This window comes from Pelophylax lessonae, assembly GCF_965119305.1.
Source record: "Pelophylax lessonae genome assembly, chromosome: 2".
NCBI classification, from domain to species: Eukaryota; Metazoa; Chordata; class Amphibia; order Anura; family Ranidae; genus Pelophylax; species Pelophylax lessonae.
The window spans coordinates 656,747,355-656,768,501 of NC_138769.1; the positions used below are offsets into that span (position 1 = coordinate 656,747,355).

The window sequence follows — 21,147 nt, forward strand, 5'->3', positions numbered from 1 at the left end:
TGAGCCCCATTCATATCAGCGCGTTTTGAAGTTGCACCGACTTCAAAGTAGTGCCTGCACTACTTTGGCACGATTTTAATGCCTTTTGAGGTATATAGCCCTGAGCCATTGCTCAAAATCGCGGCAAAGTCGCGTCAAAATCGTGCCGTAAAATCGCGTCGCATTAGTGGGAAAGGAGCCTAAGGGAAAGATTTCTGTCATTTTTGGTGTTTTTTTTTTTTTTTTTAAGAGTAATGGCGGCGATCTGCGATTTTTTTTTTTTTTTTTTGGCGGTACTGCGACATTGCGGCAGACAGATCGGACCCTTGACTGACATTTTTGATACTTTTGGAGTTACCAGTGACGTTACTACAATAATCAGTGCTATACATATGCACTGTTACTGTAAAAATGACACTGGCAGGGAAGGGGTTAACTTTATTGGCGATGCAGGGGTTAAGTGTGTCCCTAGGGGCGTGCTTCTAACTGTAAAGGGGTGTGGCTAGTGATGTAAGCACAGAGACATACGATCCTACATAGCAGGATTGTATGATCTCTGTTCTTACATCAGGCGGCTTTGTTTACATCAGCCGCTTGCCTTTCTCCCTCTCCACGGGGAGATCGGGTCCGCCGGTCACTCGCGCGGACTGCTTAGGGAATGAGCGGGGGCAGGAGCGCACTCGCCCCCTAGAGGCTCACAGGCTAGCAACGTAGTCCTACGTCACTTTGCGGTAAGTGGTTAATGCCAGTCTAGCGCTTATCCTAAAGCACATTACTGCCATAGAAGCAGAGTTAGGAAGTTAGTCAAGTGCGAGCAAGCTCTAACACCTCCATGTAGTCCAGGGGTCTGCAAACCTTTCAGTATGAGGGCCACATTGTATATTTTACAAATATTTGTGGGACAAAAATAATCATTTTATAAATGATTAATAAATGAATAAATGTTTTATTTGGATCTCATGATATGATTCACAACAAGAGAAAAAACTTTAAAAAAATAAGTCAAAGTCTCCCCCACATCAGATTCCCCCCAACATGAGGATCCCCATCAGAGCCCCACTTACTCCATATTAGGAGTACCCCCTCATGTCAGGGTACCCCCTTACATGGGAGTGCCCATCAAAGTCCCCCCCCCTCCCCAACTTTTCATGAGGGTCCCGATCAGAGTCCCACTTACCTAACTACTTCTCGGTACATATGACATTTTATAAAAAGAATTTTTCACAAAAATAGAGCTTTCTTTTGGTGGTATTTAATCACTGCTGGGTTTTTTATTTCTTACAAAGAAAAAAGACAGAAAATGTTGAAAAAAAAAAAAGTTTTTCTTATTTTCTGTGAGTAAAGTTTGAAAATAAATAATTTTTCTCCATGAACTGATTTGCACTGATGAGGCGGCACTGATGGGCATTGATAGGCTGCACTGATGGACACTGATGAGGTGGCACTGATGAGGAGGTACCAATATGCCGCACTGATAGGCGGCACTGATGAGCACTGACGGGTGGCACTGATGGGCACTGACGGGTGGCACTGATGGGCACTGACGGGCAGCACTGATGGGCACTGACGGGTGGCACTGATGAGCACTGACGGGTAGCACTTATGGGCAGCACAGATGAGCAGGCACTGATGGGCACTGACTGGCAGCTCTATGGGCACTGATGGTAGACACTGATGGTGGACACAGATTGGCACTGTTTTTGATGTTTCCGTGATCAGGGCACTGATGATCAGTGCTCTGATTACCTCTCCTAGTCTCCCCTTTGAGGAGGAGCTGCTGATCGCCTCTCCTCGCCTCACACTCTGACTGTGTGAGGTGAGGAGAGCCGATAAACGGCACTTCTTCATTTACATGTCACCGGCTGTGATTGGACACAGCTGATTACATGGGTAAAGAGCCGTGTCATTGGCTCTTTACCGAGATGGGGGTTGCGCTGTGTCCTAGCAACATGGCGCGGCCACGATCGCCGCACTGCGTGCCCCCGTGGGTGCGCGAGAGAGGCCCTTCTGGTGCGCCGTCATATGACGGCATCCCAGAACAAAAGCTGCACCGCTCCGCTGTCATTTGACGGTGGGCGGGCAGTATGTGGTTAATAGGAGTCCCTCCTTACAACAAATTTCCTGATACTTCAGGTTCCCCATCAGCCCCCTTACATCAGGTTTCCCATCAGAGCCCCACTTACTCCATATTAGGAGTCCCCTCTTACATCATGGTCTCCTTAACATCAAAGTTCCCCCTTACATGAGACTTCCCATCAGAGCCTCTTTTACTTCAGGGTGTCCATCAGAGCCCCATTACATCAGAGTCTCCCCTACATTAGATTTCCTATCAGTGGTCTGCCCATAGCTTGGTTACAGAGTGGCTGTAGTTATTGTAGCGGCAGGGCGGGAGCTGGAGCAGGTAAGGATGGCGGAAGTTCTGGCCTCCTGCAGGGGCAAGCACATCATTGGTTGCTGTTGGTCCTAGTAATTAGCGGACAAGGCAAAAGACAGAGTAGTAGGTGGAACACGACCCTAGCTGTGGGTATAATGTAAACCAGTAGCAGGCCAGGTTTTTGGAGAGCCCTGATGAAATCCATGTATTTATGAGCAAGATTCATAGCCATTCATATCTCTGCTGTTACTTGTGTGACATAAATATATAAATACATAAACTAGAAACCAATCACGTTCACATCTATGCATTTTATGGAAAGGGTATGTGAAATAATACCGTGCTAATTCAAATTATGCGTACAAAAAAATAACTAGCACTAAGTTATGATTGATTGATTCTGATTTGTTTTTTTTATTTACTTTTCTTTTTTTCAGCTTTTCTCACCTGGAGTGATTACAAGATCACAGCAAGACTCACAAGATGTTGAATTTGATATTCCTTCTGTAAAATTGGAAATAAACAGAGGAAAAAAACTGGTAGGTGATATATAAACGTATAAAAAAACAATAAGTGGGGAAGCACAGTGGTTTAGTGGTTAGCAAAACAAATACAGAGGTGTCTCTAAATGCAGACTGTAAATACACTTTTTAATGGTAAGTTGCAAGCTACATAAAAAAACTCACATTTTCCATCAGTATAGAAAGCCTTAGTAAAATTTATGAGTCCCTCCATGGTGTCCTGTGCAGTTGGACTTGGCTGCCTTTAGCTGGTGCAGCAACCGTCTCCCCCCTGTTTGAATATTGCCGCCAAAATTATTCAGCCCCCTTAAGTTAATACTTTGTAGCGCCACCTTTTGCTGCGATTACAGCTGTAAGTCGCTTGGGGTATGTCTCTATCAGTTTTGCACATCCAGAGACTGAAATTTTTGCCCATTCCTCCTTGCAAAACAGCTCGAGCTCAGTGAGGTTGGATGGAGAGCGTTTGTGAACAGCAGTTTGCAGTTCTTTCCACAGATTCTCGATTGGATTCAGGTCTGGACTTTGACTTGGCCATTCTAACACCTGGATATGTTTATTTGTGAACCATTCCATTGTAGATTTTGCTTTATGTTTTGGATCATTGTCTTGTTGGATGACAAATCTCCGTCCCAGTCTCAGGTCTTTTGCAGACTCTGTCAGGTTTTCTTCCAGAATGGTCCTGTATTTGGCTCCATCCATCTTCCCATCAGTTTTAACCATCTTCCCTGTCCCTGCTGAAGAAAAGCAGGCCCAAACCATGATGCTGCCACCACCATGTTTGACAGTGGGGATGGTGTGTTCAGGGTGATGAGCTGTTTTGCTTTTACGCCAAACATAACGTTTTGCATTGTTGCCAAAAAGTTAGATTTTGGTTTCATCGGACCAGAGCACCTTCTTCCACATGTTTGGTGTGTCTCCCAGGTGGCTTGTGGCAAACTTTAAATGACACTTTTTATGGATATCTTTAAGAAATGGCTTTCTTCTTGCCACTCTTCCATAAAGGCCAGATTTGTGCAGTATACGACTGATTGTTGTCCTATGGACAGAGTCTCCCACCTCAGCTGTAGATGTCTGCAGTTCATCCAGAGTGATCATGGGCCTCTTGGCTGCATCTCTGATCAGTCTTTTCCTTGTATGAGCTGAAAGTTTAAACAGACCTCTGAGACTATCACAGTGCAGGTGCATTTATACGGAGACTTGATTACACACAGGTGGATTCTATTTATCATTATTAGTCATTTAGGTCAACATTGGATCATTCAGAGATCCTCACTGAACTTCTGGAGAGAGTTTGCTGCACTGAAAGTAAAGGGGCTGAATAAATTTGCACGCCCAATTTTTCAGTTTTTTATTTGTTAAAAAAGTTTGAAATATCCAATAAATTTTGTTTCACTTCATGATTGTGTCCCACTTGTTGATTCTTCGCAAAAAATTACAGTTTTATATCTTTATGTTTGAAGCCTGAAATGTGGCAAAAGGTCGCAAAGTTCAAGGGGGCCGGATACTTTCGCAAGGCACTGTAAATGTAGTCTGTGTCCCATATACTATGAGACTGTACAATGGTTAGCTGTGAAGTCGCACAGGTCACTCCTCAGTGGCTTCCCATGAATACAGCTGTCAAGGAGATGGCTGCTCTGACAAAATGCACTTTCTGTCTCAAAGCACTTGCCTGGAACATTTTAGCTGACAAGCCCAATCCCATCTCTCCTCCGAGCCCTGGCGCCTTCCTCTTACAACACTAGTCTTTTGCAAGTGAGTGGAGACAGAGAAAGATGCTGTTTGTCAAAGCAGCCATCTCCTTGCTAGCTGCAGTGTCAGAGGATCATGGAATGGAGGAAGGAGGGGTGCCCTGTAGAACCTCGCAGCTAGCCTTAAAGTGGTTTTAAACCTTAGTTATGAAATCTGAACAAAGCACATACAGGTGCATCTCAGAAAATTGGAATATCATCAAAAAGTTCATTTACTTCAGTAATTCAATTCAAAAAGTGAAACTCATATATTTTATATGGATTCAATACACACAGAGTGATATATTTCAAGCATTTCTTCCTTTTAATTTTGATGATTATGGCTTACAGCTAGTGAAAACCCAAAATTCAGTATCTCAGAAAATTAGAATATTGTGACAAAGTTCAATATTGTAGACTCGTGGTTTCACACTTTTATCAGCTAATTAACCTACAACACCTGTAAAGGTTTCCTGAGCCTTTAAGTGGTCTCTGTCTGGTTCAGTGGGTTACACAATCATGGGGAAGACTGCTGACTTGACAGTTGTCCAAAAGACAGTGATTGACACCCTCCACAAGATGGGTAGGTCACAAAAGGTCATTGATAAAGAAGCTGGTTGTTCACAGAGTGCTGTATCCAAGCATAATAATGGAAAGGTGAGTGGAAAGGAAAAAGTGTGGTATAAAAAGGTGCACAAGGAGCAGCAATAACTGCAGCCTTGAGAGGATTGTAAAGCAAAGTCCATTCAAGAACTTGGGGGAGATTCACAAGGAGTAGACTACAGCTGGTGTCAGTGTTTCAAGAGCCAACACACACAAACGTATCTAGGACATGGGCTACAACTGTCACATTCCTTGTGTCAAGCCACTCCTGAACAACGTCGGAAGCGTCTTTCCTGGGCTAAGGAGAAAAAGGAGTGGACTGTTGCTCCATGGTCCAAAGTCCTCTTTTCGGATGAAAGTAAAGTTTGCATTTTAGTTGAAAATGAAGGTCCCAGAGTCTGGAGGAAGAGTGAAGAGGAACAGAATCCATGTTGCAAGAGGTCCACTGTGACTTTTTCACAGTCCATGATGATTTGGGTAGCCATATCATCTGGAGGTGTTGGTCCACTGTGTTTTATCAAGTCCAAAATCAGTGAAGATCTCTAGCAGGAAATTCTAGAGCACTTCATGCTTCCCTCTGCTGACCAGCTTTATGATGCTGATTTCATTTTCCAGCAGAACTTGGCACCTGCCCACACTGCCAAAAGTACCAATGTCTGGTTTAATAATCATGGTATCACTGTGCTTGATTGGCCAGCAAACTCACCTGACCTAAACCTCATAGAGAATCTGTGGGGAATTGTCAAGAGGAAGATTAGACTTCAGACCCAGCAATGCAGATGAGCTGAAGACCGCTCTCACAGCAACCTGGGCTTCCATATCACCTCAGCAGTGCCACAGGCTGATCGCCTCATTGATGCAGTAATTCATGCAAAATGAGCCCCAACCAAGTATTGAGTGCATACTAAACTGTACTTGGACATGCTTTTCAGTAAGCCAATATTTCTGTATTTAAAATCCCCATTTTTATTGGTCTCATGTAATATGTAAATTTTCTGAGATACTGAATTTTGCGCTTTCACTAGCTGTAAGTCATAATCAATAAAATTAAAAGAAAGAAATGTTTGAAATGTATCGCTGTGTGTAATGATTCTATATAAAATATGAGTTTCAATTTTTGAATTTAATTACTGAAATAAATTAACTTTTTGATGAAATTCAAATTTTTTATAGATGCACCTGTATATCTGTAGTGTTTAATTCTCTCTCTCCAAAGCTCTGAGTGCCATTTCTCTCTGGTGCTTCATTCCTCTATTAGCATGAGTCACTTCTGACAAGTTATCCCAACACAGAGATAAAATAGTGATGGGGGAGGAGCTCAGCACAGCACAGCTCTGCATGGTTCCTGTATGCTGTGTAAAGGGGTGTTTGTCCCTTTCCTCCAATCAGCTCCCACACATTGTACAACAGCAATAACTGCAGCTCCCTGCCCCCTGCTCTGTGCTGCTGACAGATGCAGAAGGATTTTCAGCATTTTGAAGGGATGTAAAAAAGAGAAGACTGCAAATAAACAAGTAAACCTTATGTAGGAAGAGTGGTTTCATCTCTGTGTATCATTTGAGGCTGTTCACTTCACTGGGTACATGAAAGGGTTTACAACCACTTTAAGCTGGGTATACGCGGACCGAATTTCGGTTTGTGTGTACCCCTGTCTGTTGGTCCTGCCAACAGCTGAAGCCCTTAACAGTGTATTCTGATGGGGGTGATGGGGGGGGGGGGGTTGTCCCCAGTTGGGGGGGGGGGGGGTTGTCCCCAGTGTCAGAACACAATAGAGCAGTGGGGAAGATCCCTGCATCATTATCACTTGTGTGGATGCTGGGAAAAACTGTCTATGTATAAAATGCTTTAGACAACACATAGGAAGATAGGACAAATTACTAAATGTCCCCTGAGTAACAAACATAGTAATAAAAATTAAAGTGGGACATCTTTCACTTTTGTATCCTTAATTTGGTGGTTTTTGTCATGCATATTTGTCATGAAATGAACAATTAAAACATTTTTATGTATGTTTGATTTGCAGAAGTGTTCATACTGTAAAATTAAAGGAGCAACTGTTGGCTGTAATAACAGAAGGTGCAGGAAAACATACCATTATCTATGTGTAACGAAAGCCAATGGTAAACACATTAGAAATGAGGATAAAGAACAGTATATGTAAGTCCCATTTATATTGAACTGATATTCTCTAACACTTTCTTAAAGTAAACTAAGTCTGATATTGCTGTCTTGGGCAATGGATCCATAGCATAGGGTTATCAAGGAGCAAAATATCACCACTGAGGGAACCTTTTAAAACTTTTAAAGTGTCATTAAAACCAGACTATAAAGAAACCTCTCCTTGGATGCAGGGCCGGCTCCAGCATAAGGCAGCCAAGGCAGCCGCCTGAGGGTGCCAGGAGAGAGAGGACGCTAAAGCCAGGGCTTCTCTCCCCTGCCCGCAGTTTACCTTGCTCGGCACAGCAGCGCGCAGTGACAGGCAGCACAGCCCTGGCACTGTGAACTTCAGAGCTGCCTCCACAAATTTCCATCTGCTCCCCCGGCCCCTCCTCTCTCCCTGGTTGTTTGTTTCTCTCCCTCCAGCCCTCACTACAAACAATCTCCTGCAACGGACTCCCACCTCCAGTCCAGCACAGATACAAATGCCACTGAACTGGAGGTGATAAGCATGAGAGGGAGCCCGGGACACCAGGTGGAGGAGCCAAATTTGACCAGGGGACGGGGCCATCAGGCACAGGAGATAGAATGGCACAGATGACGATTCTCTGGGGAAGGTAGGGCATGGATTAAATGCCTTTTTATGCCTGACTGGGTGAAGTTTTATCATACAGCCCACTGCATGTACATTGGGACCCTCTCTGGAGTGAACACATGGGGAATAGAGGACAGAGAAGGAGGTGATAGAGCAAGAGAAAAAAAGATGGGGCAGTTAGAGAAGCTGCATGGGGTCAGAGCAAAGGAGATGGGGACAGAACAGAAGACACATGGGGGGATGTACTCGCAGGGGGTCTGTGAGCTGATCCCTGCTGAGCAGAGTGGGACAGAGCCCAGATATTGCTGTCTGTTTACACCCAACTGCAATCTGATCCAATCCATCATTCCATTTGCTTTTAGTGGACCGGATTGGATTGAAGATTACACCCGCTGCTTCAATGAAGAGAATGGAGTCTCCAATTGGGTCCACCTGAAAAACAGACAGGCAGATCCAACTGGACTGCTCGTATAAAGGTGCCTTAAGTGCAATGTGATAGATATTGAGAATAAATAAAATATGTATGTTCCAAAGTGCTAGTGCAGTAAATACATACTGTACATTTCATACAAAAAATCCAATAAAATTGCATTTTGATAAACTGTTTGCACCAACTTCAGTGTATTATCACCAAGACAGAGCACATACCAATCTGCTTACCAAAAAAGTTGTCCTCTTAAAATGATGAGGTCATGTGTGCTTGTCATCTGCTGCATATTTGCAGCCACTGTGTTACTAGAGAAAAGTGACAATGCAGGTATATAAGCTTTTTCCCAAAATCGGCCTTTCCACACTCCATCCAGTCCAGTACCAACCACAGGAAACCCTGTATATGCAAAAAATAAATCACAGTATAGTGCATTACCCAGCCAAAAAAAAAAACAATTGGTCTCTTTATCCTTTGCTGTAATTAGAGTACTTTAATAAAGCAGCACAGTTTGTCCTGCTAATGCACTATAGCATGCTTTATTCTTTACATATACAGGGTTTCCTTTGGTTGGTACTGGACTGGACGGAGTGGCAAAAGGTCACTTTTAGGAGAAAGCGATTATACCTGCATTGTCGCTTTTTGAGTGAAGTGGCTGCAAATATCTGGCAGATGACAAGCACACATGACCTCATATGTTTATGAAGTCACATTTTTTGGTAAGCAGATGGTGTGTGATTGGTCTTGGTGATGTTACACTGAAGTCGGTGCAAACAGCTTGAAGTGGATCTGCACAAATGTATCACGGCACAGTTTTATTGGACTTTTTGTATGAATTGCATGTTTTATGCATATCATTCATTGCACTAGCACTTTGGAATGTATATATATTAATCGTTCTCTATCTATCACATTGCACTTTTTTGTGGTTCACACATATATGATGGATGTTTTTTCTGTACATAAGGGTTTGCGTATGTAGGATATTTTGTATTTCTGCAATTTTGAAAATTTAAAAGCACTTTGATAGCATTGATAATCATTTAAAGGAACAGTGCACCTACTTTTTATATAGCAAAATATTTTGGTGTTGACATATTTGGGCACCTTTTCATTTGCTACTTTTCCGTAGGTGATATTGATTTGTACTCATATTTTTATTTTTCATTTGTTGTTTTTCACAAGCGCTTACACACATATTTAAAAAAAAAAAAAAAAAACAGAAGATATGGTGGAAAGTGGACAGAGCAGGGGAGATGGGAATAGAGCAGAGGACATGGGGGGAACAGACAGAGCAGGGGAAATGGAGCAGTCAGAGCAAGAAACATGGGGACAGTTTGTTAAAAAAGGATGCTTTTCTCCTTTCCATAAATGTCCGTAGAGAAGAGCGCCCATAAATTTTCAGTTTTCCCCGTCTGTTCTGTGCATGCACAGTTTTGTTGCCGGTCAATGATTAGACAGCTGAGCTCTGCCTAACTGGCAGGCACAGGAGGATGCACGTGATGTCTGTGTGCTGGGCTCCTGTTTCTAGTAGTTTCAAAAAGGTGGGAGTGAGGGGGAGGAAGGACTAACAGCCTGCCCTAGCCTGTGCCAGCCTGCAGTGCCCAACAGCCCACCCACCTGACCCCAAAGCCGTAAAGCCCACCCACCTCTCCACAGTGCCCTATCGTCTGCATGCATTGAATGGACAACAATGTAAGAGGTAAGTGGGACTGGGGACCCTAAGATAAGGGGTGAGTGAGGACACTGTAAGGGGGAACTCTGCAAACTCTGGTGTAAAGAGGAACTCTGATGTAAGGGGGGCTTTGTCACCAGAGCCACTTTACATCAGAGTTGCTAGCGTTCCCCCTTAATGACAGTGCCCAGAGCCCCTTTTCATCAGAGTTCCCCCTACAGTATAAGGGAGAACTCTGTGGATTCTGATAAAAAGGGCTCATTCAGAATGGTGCTGAGTCCTCTCCTCCCAGGAGAGCTGCTGTCTGGGGTTGGGGTGGCGGAAAGATGGTGGGGAGGGGGGCTCCAAAATGCACCTTCGTCTATGCATATAAAAATCCTTGCACCGGCCCTGCTTAGATGCTATATAACAGAGTGTGCATATTTACAAAGCCACAAAATCATTTGTTTTGTATATAGTGAAATATACACCCTGCTCTGCACATCCTTAGTTGCTCTCCATTTTTTGGTACTGTGCCTGAAATGTAGAGGCCAGTCTGCCAGCAGCCTAAAGATTTACTGCTGCTCAGGCTCTCTAGACTTGACTTCAGCAAAATGGCAGCCTCCAGCAAGAAGAAACCGGATCAATGCTGGAGGCAATTAACATGACCACACTAGTTTTAGCAGCATATTTATTAATGTGAAAAGTATGTTTCTTGCTAAAGAACATTTTTTTTTATCAACTTGGTATGGGTAAAGTTCCGCTTTAAGCACGCTGATATGCATTTTATATGCATTATAGCCGGCGGACTACTGCTGAAGCTTACACTAAAGCCTGGGCCGGTCACGAGTGCGATGACTGGGGGGGGGGATTGCAGGATGGCGATTCGTTGCCCTCACGTTCACAAGCGAAGGACAGAACCGCGGTGGAGAGGCTTCAGAGATTTGCTAGGAAATCTAGCCCAGACCCTCCTGTATCATCTCAGACACCGATGCATACTATTGAGAAATGGGGGAGCTGAGCATGTAGAATAGGAGGGAGATGGTGAGATGAGGTTAGAAAAAGAAAAAGCCAGGACTGATAATATTGTTACTACTACATCTGCACAGTGCTCTTATGGGTGGAACTGACTTTAAAAGATGTGCTTCAAGCACTGCAGATGTGTAATACAACCTTAAACATTCTATCTAACCAGTTTCAACACCTACGGGAAGAGGTCGCTATTATACATCACGATATACAAAAGGTGCGGGAACGCACAACAGCTGTAGAGACCCACGTCAGTAATATTGAGGATGGCTTGGCTCCTATGCTGCGGGATCTCAAGGCCACGGAACTGCAAACTAAATCTCACACTATATAGATGATATTCAAAATAGGCTCCGAAGGAATAATGTGGGGATACTTGGCCTCCCGGAGCATATAGAAGGGAAAAATCCTACAAAATTCATCGAGCAATGGCTTTTGGAAATTTTTGATAAACATTTCACACCCTTTTTTTTGGTTGAACGTGCACATATTATACCATCTAGACCTCCTCCCCCAAGGTAATACCCACGCCCACTTAATTTTGAAGATGCAATATTTCCGTGATAGAGATAACATTTTGGCTTTGGCTCGAACAGGGGGTAGTGTGGATGTCGGTGGTTCAAAAATTGTTTTTTTTTTTTTTATAAATTCTTTATTCAAAAGGCATGCGGTACAAGCAGGAAAAAATCAACATGACAAAATAGTGAAATACAAGCGATGACCATCAATGGTAAACATCAAGATACAGTATGAATCGAGCAGGTCTAAGAGTGCATATCATCGCAGCAAATATATGGCAAATGCATTAAAAAAAAAAAGCAACTTAAGTAGATACGACCAAGCATGATATCCTGCCTATTGTCATATAGAATAATAAGATCAAGAAGCATCCGGGCATGTCAGGGGGTCCCCAGAAGCAGCCCCCACCTCTACCGGCATCTGTCTTGTGGCCTTAAACGAGGGCGAAGGAGCACAACCCGGGGATAGACCACCAACACACCCACCACAGTGTCATTCCAAATGTAAGCATGCCCCAGGAAAAAAAAAGAAAACTTTTCCAAATCTCAAGTAGCAAGGAGAGCACCGAAAATTGTACAGAAACAGAAGAGCAGGGATAAACAGAGGGGAAGTCCCAGGAGAAGAACGAGGGGGAAAAAAAGGGGGGGGGGGTGGAGTAGAGACAACCTGCCACGAAATGATTGTCAATTTAGGTGATGAGATTCCTGTACTCCGCAGATCAAGAAACTGGTCCCTCATGCCCTTCTCTGTGGCGACAAGATCTTCCATTTCATTAATGTGGGCAACCTTTTTCAGCCACATGGCCACCGAGGGGGGTTGGGTCTGCTTCCAGAGCAGGGGGATACAGCTCCTAGCCGTTGTAATCAGTATCGGTAGAATAGATTTCTTGTAGGACGCCCTCGGGAACCGGTGGTGATGTAACAGAGTGCAGGGTCCAAAGTGAGTTTATGGTCGGTGAATTTCTGGGTGAGTTCCAACACCGCGGACCAATATGTCTGCAGGAGGCGGCATGACCAGAAGATGTGGAGAAGAGAACCAGGCTCCTCCCCACATCTCCAGCATAGGTCGGAGCAGAGTGGAAACATTTTGTGGATCCTGGTCGGGGTATAGTACCACCTAGTTAAGAGTTTGTAACCTGCTTCCTGATATTTAGAGCAAACATAAGTTTTATACGAGAAGAACAGAAGCCTCTCCACCTGGCAATCCGTGAAAGACAATCCCAGGTCTCGTTCCCAACGCTCGATATAAGTTGGCCGATACGTGGGCACGGGAGTTGTCAATAATCGATATAGCAAGGAAATAGCATGACGCAACGGGGAGCACTCAACACATAAGGTCTCAAAGGGCGTGAGGCGCTTGGCATGAGAAGCTGCTGAGGGTAGTGAACTCAAGAAATGTGCCAATTGCACCATTTGCCAAAAAGAAATGGAACCAAAGGCTTGGTCGGCAAGAAGTTGTCGCCTAGAGATCCATTTGCCCTGGGAAATAAAGTGTAGAATATGGTAAATCCCTGTGGCTTTCAGGTCGCGGAAGCAAGGGTCTCTCACTCCAGGCAGAAAGTCTGGGTTGTCTACCACCTGAAGGAGGGGGAATGGTGGGGAAGCAAGCTGAAAATCTCGACATGCCTTTCGACATATATGCAGGGTAGCCCCAATCATGGGGTGTGATGCGATCTACCTGGGGGCAGGGGACTGGCACCACAGAAGTGGCTCCAAAGAGGTGTCCCCCAGGGACTGTTCAATCTGCACCCATTGTTTCAGGGTGCCATGTCTCTGGCCGGGTGGCAGGCAACATGATAGAGTGTAGTGTCCGGAAGGGTCATACCGCCCTACAACTTTGGCAATCTCAAGACAGTCAACGCCAAGCGAGGAGGGCTACGAGCCAAAAGGAACTCCCGAAAGGTCCTATTGATCTGTTTAAAGAAGGTGGGTGGGACAGCGATAGGAAGAGCTTAAAACAAGTAAAGTAAGCGAGGCATAATATTCATTTTAATTATTTTGCAGTGGCCGAACCATGAGAATAATTCCCTCTGCCACTCCCCAAGATCCCTCTTGATCTGGGCCAGAAGAGGGGGGAAATTACAGTCGAAGATGCGATCTACATGATTTGGGAGGAGGATACCCAAATACTTGATGTGGGACGAGCTCCATTTAAAGGAGAAGTCTGCCCGGAGCAGAGCAGTTAAGGGAGCCGGAATCGAAAGAGTGAGCGCTTCAGACTTTTGTTGATTGATCTTGTAAGAAGAAAGGGTTTTGTATATTTGGAACTCCTGCAGCAGATTAGGAAGGAAGATCAATGGATTGGTCAAGAAAAACAGAAGGTCATCTGCATACGCCGCTATCTTAGGGGACATCGACAAGGTAACTGGTAGCCCTGTGATGTCAGCGTTGGAGCGCACCACCCTCAGGAAGGGTTCCTTGGTTAGGATAAAGATCACAGGGGACAAAGGACACCCCTGTCGTGTGCCATTGGAAATCCCAGAAGGCATAGAGAAGGTACCATTTATCTTCACTCTAGCAGATGGCCGTGAATAGATGGCTTCAGTCCATGACATCATCCTCCGGCCTAGGCTCACATGTCGCAGGGTCTCCGTCAAAAACAACCAATTCACCCGGTCAAATGCCTTCTCGGCATCGATCGAAAAGGACCAGCGTGGGAATCCGACGAGACTGGGCCACATGGATCAGGTTGACCGCTTTGGTTGTGTTATCTGCATCTTCCTGGGAGAGCACAAATCCCACCTGGTCCGAGTGGACCAGCTGGGGTATTAAAGAAGCCAGGCGTATGGCCAATATCTTAGTAAAAAGCTTCAAGTCTCCATTTCCGGTAGCTCTGGCATAATAAAGGATCTTTACCATCCCTGGCAATCAGTTATGTGAGCCCGGAGAGAATCCTCCGGCAACTCCACCCCCGTGCCCGCCGCATTATACACAAATAGGTAGTGCGGGGATAAGATATAATCAAAGATCTTGTAATACATGAGAGAAAAGCCGTCTGGACCCACTGCCTTGCCCACTTTTGAGCTCGCGTTCGCCCCTGCCAACTCAGAGGACGTGAGGGGCTCCTCTAGGGCCTCAATCTCTTCCACAGAGAGGCTCGGGAGACCCAAGCGTTGAATATAGGGCTGAATCACAGGCCGTGAGTCTCCTGGCGACTTCTGCGAGGCCACAGGTGCTAAGTTATATAGCGAGGCATAATATTGTCGATAAACCTCCGCTATTTCCTCCGTCGCATGGACTTTCTGTCGAGAAGCCGAAAGCACCTCAGGTATAAACGTTTGAGCTCTCTGTTGACGGAGGGCTCTCGCCAAGATCTTCCCACACTTATCACTATGTTCGTAGAAGGTGCGTTTACATTTGGCTAGAGTAGCCTTAGCTCTGAACAGGGCCAGGGACCTGAGCTGATCACGGAGCGTAGTAAGTTCCTCCAGATCGACTCTAGCCGGAGATCTTTTGTGGGAGGACTCTAGAGTTCTAATGCGACCCAGAAGGTCTGTCAGCCGTTTTGACCGCTCTTTTTTTAAGCGGGACACAATTTTTATCAGGACCTCTCTGATGTAGTTCTTATGGGCTTCCCAGATCATCAAGAGTGGGCTCTCCAGGATGACATTGGTGGCAAAGAATTGCCGCAATTCCGCCAACACCTCCGCCAAGACAGTTTGGTCCTGGATTAAGGAGTCATTAGGCCTCCACTGCCACTGTTTTGGGACCGGTCTCTGAAGTTCAGGCTCTAGCAGCACCGGAGCATGATCTGAAATAGTAATTGAGCCAGTGGAAGCTGAATGGGTTCAAGTCAGCAAGGACTGTGGGAGCAGAAAAAAATAAATTTGAGTGTAAGAATCATGTGGCGGGGAATAGAAGGTGTAATCCCGGGCAGTCGGATGGAGGATACGCCACACATCCACCAAATGGAAGGCCTGGAAGTTCTTTTTGAGCCTCTTCAGGGCCGTGTAAGAAATATAAGAGGTACCCCTAGAGGCGTCCAGAGCAGGGATGAAGTTGAAGTCCCCTCCCAAGATAACCACACCCTCGGCAAAGTCACTCAGTTTAGACAACACCGGTTCGAAGGAATTCAATGTGGTTAGAGTTGGGAAAATAAAGATTAACCAGAGTAACTACTGTATTCTCCAGGAGGCCCTTAACAAAAAGGGCACGTCCTTGGCCATCACACCACCGGTCCGAGTACACCCAAGGAGGACATTTACTAATCAATATGCTCACCCCCTTGGATCTGGATTCAGACAAACAGCCATGGTAAGCAACAGGAAATCGTCTGTCCCCAAGCTTGGGGATCTTGTCTAGTCTGAAATTAGTCTCTTGCAAGAAACAGATATGGGCACGAAGGCGTTTCATGTCATTCAGTACTATAGAACGTTTTTCAGGCAAGTCCCTTCACTTTGAGTGACACCAGACATACAGGGTCCATACGCACGGCGGCCATCTCCACATGAGGCAGAGAGAGAAGGTAAAAGGAAAAAAAAAAAAACAAGGGGGGAGGGAGCTAATTGGAAGAGGTAAGGTCAAGCAGAGAAAGACAAAGCGCAAGCAAGAAAAGAGCAGAAGGCAAAGATGGAGAAGTGGAATTAGAGAGAGAAACAAAGAAGAGGGATACTAAACTTAACTGCATCCCAATGGAAAGTAGCTATTACGCCAGTGGCGCAACTGAGACCTAGTCTCCAAACTCCAAAAGAGCCAGTCTTTACCGTCCCACCTGATGGCACGGGCCGGAGTGGGTCAGAGGGAGCTAACCTATAGGGGGAACGAGGAAGGGCACCGCAGGAGGGAGAGGGTGTCCGTCCCCAGCCACCCCCCAATCAGCAAGAAACTACAAACCCGATTCCAAAAAAGTTGGGACACTATACAAATTGTGAATAACAGAATGCAGTGATGTGGAAGTTTCAAATTTCAATATTTTATTCAGAATACAACATAGATGACATATGAAATGTTTAAACTGAGAAAATGTATCATTTTAAGGGAAAAATAGGTTGATTTTAAATTTCTTGGCATCAACACATCTCAAAAAAGTTGGGACAAAGCCATGTTTACCACTGTGTGGCACCCCCTCTTCTTTTTATAACAGTCTGCAAACATCTGGGGACTGAGGAGACAAGTTGCTCAAGTTTAGGAATAGGAATTTTGTCCCATTCTTGTCTAATACAGGCTTCTAGTTGCTCAACTGTCTTAGGTCTTCTTTGTCGCATCTTCCTCTTTATGATGCGCCAAATGTTTTCTATGGGTGAAAGATCTGGACTGCAGGCTGGCCATTTCAGTACCCGTATCCTTCTTCTACGCAGAAGGTTGAAGGATCCAGTAAAAAAAAAAAAAAGCTATTTTTTTTCTGCGCTACTGAAGTACAACTTGTCAATTGTCTGCCTGCAGGAGACTCACCTTACCCAGGACACTATATCTCGTGGTGGATGGTCACACAGTGGTGTTTGAGGCACGGATGGTGGCACGATCCATTTCTATTACAGTTTTTACATCTGGATTTTCATCCTCCTTTCTTTATAATCATTATATGGACTTTATTGTCAAGATTATTTATTATTGCCACTTTTGCACTTTATACCTCTCTAGATATGTATTGTTTGATATATTTATATCTATCTAATTCTGTTTAGCGCTGCACTTTTTACTATATACTTCTATTGCAATGTTTTGTCTATTGTAGTACGAGAAACTGTACACATAATTTGAATTAGCACAGCATTATTTCACATACCCTTTCCATAAAATGCATAGATGTGAACGTGACTCATAGGAAACCATGTTAAATGGACTCTAGTGTGTTTCTCCAAAACTGAAAATGCACTAAAATATGAATAGGTATGAACTGGGCCTAAGGCATAGAATGCATGAAGGTAAAAAACCTTCAGCCTTTAGAACCACTATATCTTTTCAAACAAAAGGCTTTACATTGGATATAGTCCAGACTTATTTATGCTTATATTTGTTACCCTTATTCTAAACTGGCATTTATATAAATGATTTGTTATTCAAATCCCTTTTTTCCCTTTACAGTGCCTATTGTTCTAAACATGCAGGAGGAACAGATCAAGTTGAAAAAGGTAAGTGAAGTTTTTAAATGGTGCTCCAGAAAACACACGTGATCCACCACTGCATCTGTGAATGGCTGTGATCGGAGCTGTCTTTGGACAGCATAGTAAATACCTCTATTGTTTACAAAACTTTAGCCCTTTCTTTAACCACTTCCAGCCCAAGAAATTCATATAACGTCCTGGACTTTGAGTGGAGATATCTGAATGATGCCTGCAGCTACAGGCATCATTCAGATATCATCTTTTGCAGATGACGATTCCCTGCACTGCAAGAAGAATCATAGTGGCAGTTTCGGCGGCGCTAGTTCACCATAGAGAATACCGAGGACCGGATGGTCCTCGGCAGTCTCTATGACTCACGGAGTCCCGGGCGCGACGTCATGATGTCACGTCCGTCCTGGCAGTTGTAAATACTGCCGTAGACTCGGCTGAAAAGGCCGAGATCGCTTTTTTCTTTTTTATCTTTTTAAGCTTTATCTTTCCAGCCTAGAGGAAAGATTTTTCCATAAAGAGGACCTGTCATGCCCTATTTTTATTACAAGGGGATGTTTACATTCCTTGTAATAAGAATAAAAGTGATAAAAAATAATACATTTAAAGGGAAAGTGTAAAAATATAAAAATAAACTAAACAATAAAAAAAGAAATTGCACGCAGAAGTGAATGCATCCAAACATCGCGCCCACATATGTAAACTGTGTTTAAACCATACTTGTGAGGTATCGACAATAGAGCGAGAGCAACAATTCCTCCTCTGTAACTTGAAACTCGTAACCTGTAAACATTTTTAAAGTGTCACCTATGGAGATTTTTAAGTAACGAAGTTTGGTGCCATTGAACGAGTGTGAGCAATTTTAAAGCGTGACATGTTAGGTATATATATCTATTTACTCGACATCTTTCACATTATACAAAAAAATTGGGCTGACTTTTTAGTGTTTTGTTTTTTTTCTAATTCATGAAACCACAAAAAAAAAAAAAAACGCATTTGAAAAACTTCTGCTCGAATACTGTGTGGCATAAAAAGTTGCAACCACCAGCATTTTATTCCAAAGGGTTTCTGCTAAAAAACATATATAATGTTGGGGGGTTCTGAGTAATTTTCTGGCAACAAAATTATGATTTTTACATGAAGGAGAGGAGTGCCAGAATAGGCCCGGTATGGAAATGGTTAAAGGTAATAAAACGAAAGGTAGATATAAGAAATGCCCAATTTCTGGTAATTTCTTTTATGCATTAAAAATAAAAAAACCCTTTCCCCAGAGTCCCCTCTCACTGCTCTACCTCTCGGCTTCTTAACAAGGTGTGGAGGCTGGTCAAACAGAGACTGGGCCTCTCAGGATATTTTGCCCTTACTCCGCTGTGGAATGATCTTCTACGCCGAATTGGCCAGACTTGGTAGCTTCCCTGCGTGGACGCGGGCTGGGGTTAAATACCTTTCTCAGCTGTGTGTCCGGGCTGAGGTCAAGACCTTTGCACAGCTAATCGCGGAGTTCCCGCAGCTCAGGAACTGCAGATACCAATACATGGGACTGACTCATGCATTTCGCAGCCAGAAAGGGACACACTCCCCTACAGCTAGTTGAGTCCACCTTCTTAGAATCTATTTTTACAGATAGAGAGAAAAGGAAATAGGGCAATATTTCTAGGATATATACTACACTGTTATACTTGCAAGACTCGACCCTGCTTCCTTGCCAGGAAAAGTGGGAATGGGATGTTGGTCCCATTGATGGAGATCAGTGGGAACAGATACTGGAGGCGGGTCCTTTGGTGTCTGTGTCTGCTACTCACAAACTGTTCCATCTATTTGTCTTACACCTCACTTATAGAACTCCGATTCAGCTACACGCATGGGGCCGGCGAGACACGCCCATTTGTCCCAAGTGTCAAATACACCCAGGTGATTTCATTCACATGCTATGGAAATGCCCTAAACTTGTGAGATACTGGAGCTATGTGGTATCTACTTTTAATCAAGTATATCAGGTGCAACTTCGATTGGACCCGCTGACGTGCTTGTTGAGGAATCTGGATGAAAAATAAAAAAACCTTGGTAATGAAATATTAAATACCACCAAAAGAACTCCTATCTGTCTAAAAAATGTAAAATTAATTTGGCTACTGTGTTGCTTGATCGAGTAACTGTCATAACAGCACTGAAAATTGAAAAACGGACTAGTAATAATGGAGTATATATAGAGTAGTACTTGCTCAGTTAAGAAACATTCTCCTCCAATTATCACCCAAGGATTTTTTTATTTTGGATGAATAGCTTTTTTGCAGGTGTTTTCAGCCAAGTAACGTGGCATTTGGTGTCCTTTTCCACCTCGTATGTCCTCACTAGTGGATTGTCCTGAATTCTGTAAAGATCACACATAAGTTATCACATGGCGCTGTTTTCTGCAGCATTCACATGTGAGTTCAGAATGGTCCTGGGCTCCATTCTTTGCAATAAGTAGGTTGAATGACTTCTACCCCGAGGAGGACCCCACTGAACCTTGGAGAAGTTGGTTAGGGAAGGAACACCATGTATCCTGGCTAGAACAGATTTTTCTGTGCTGCGAAATAGTTTGATTTAGGCCGGCTTTAATGGGAAAAAGTGGTTTCTCCACTATATCTGCAGCCTGCTAACTGGAAAATGAAGGCACGGCAATAATTAAGCTCTTCTTGCTTCTCTTGTCAGCATTTTTCCTACCAGCATGCATGCAGCAGAGCTTGATTGGCTCTGCCTATTCCTCTTCCAGTCTGTGTGCTGATGTGCAAGGGTGGACAGATGTTAATATCTTGTCTAGGCTTTCAAGTAGACAGCTTCTGTATTAGGTTGAAGAAACTGCTGTACATGTGCTAAGTAGAAAAGGTTAGCTATAGTATGAGCAGGACAAGGTGGGGAGAGGTGATTGAGGGGGATAAATGTGAAAATATTTATACTTTTCCTGTAGGCTCTCCATGATTAGTTCCCCTCCTGAATCTGAGCTGAACAGGACAGATGTCAGTTTTGTGACATTTGTTCCCATTCAGTTTGTCTGCATTGACAGTGGACATTGGGGGGCCCGTGATGGTATCATGAGTTGCCAGATGTAAGCGAACTAGTGCCAATTTACATCAGACTACCTTAGATTTGTCACAGTTAGGTATGTAAAAATGGACGCAGGATGCAGTCCTTTTCTTTTTTTTTTTTTTTCTATTTTCAGATGGACTCTGAGGTAGGCAGGTGAAAACAGACACAAATCCCATAGAGCTGCATGGAGCTCCTGATCAGGTCCATCTGAAAAACTGTTTGGCAGAATTGATTGGAAAGCCCACGTGAAGGGGGCCTTAAAGTGACTGTAAACCTCAGACATGAAATATAAGCAAAGCATAGTGTGTACTTGTCTCAGTTAGGAGCATCAAGTTTCATGTCTGCTGCTTCGTTCCTCTGCGCTCAGCATGAATCATTTCTGACATGTTTTCCTGACACCAAGAGAAAAATGATGAGAGGGGAGGGACCTCCAGGAGATTG

At 44.0% G+C, this 21,147-nt stretch overlaps 1 protein-coding gene across 1 annotated transcript in view; it reads left to right on the forward strand.

Moving 5' to 3' along the window:
• Positions 1–21,147, forward strand: part of LOC309548229 (uncharacterized protein) — a 287,045-nt gene that overhangs the window by 63,465 nt on the left and 202,433 nt on the right. Inside the window, exons 2-5 of the mRNA XM_082248181.1 lie at positions 2,791–2,892; positions 7,228–7,361; positions 17,609–17,655; positions 20,332–20,461. Coding sequence (XP_082104307.1) covers positions 2,791–2,892; positions 7,228–7,361; positions 17,609–17,655; positions 20,332–20,461 — 413 coding nt within the window. The remainder of the gene's footprint in view (positions 1–2,790; positions 2,893–7,227; positions 7,362–17,608; positions 17,656–20,331; positions 20,462–21,147) is intronic.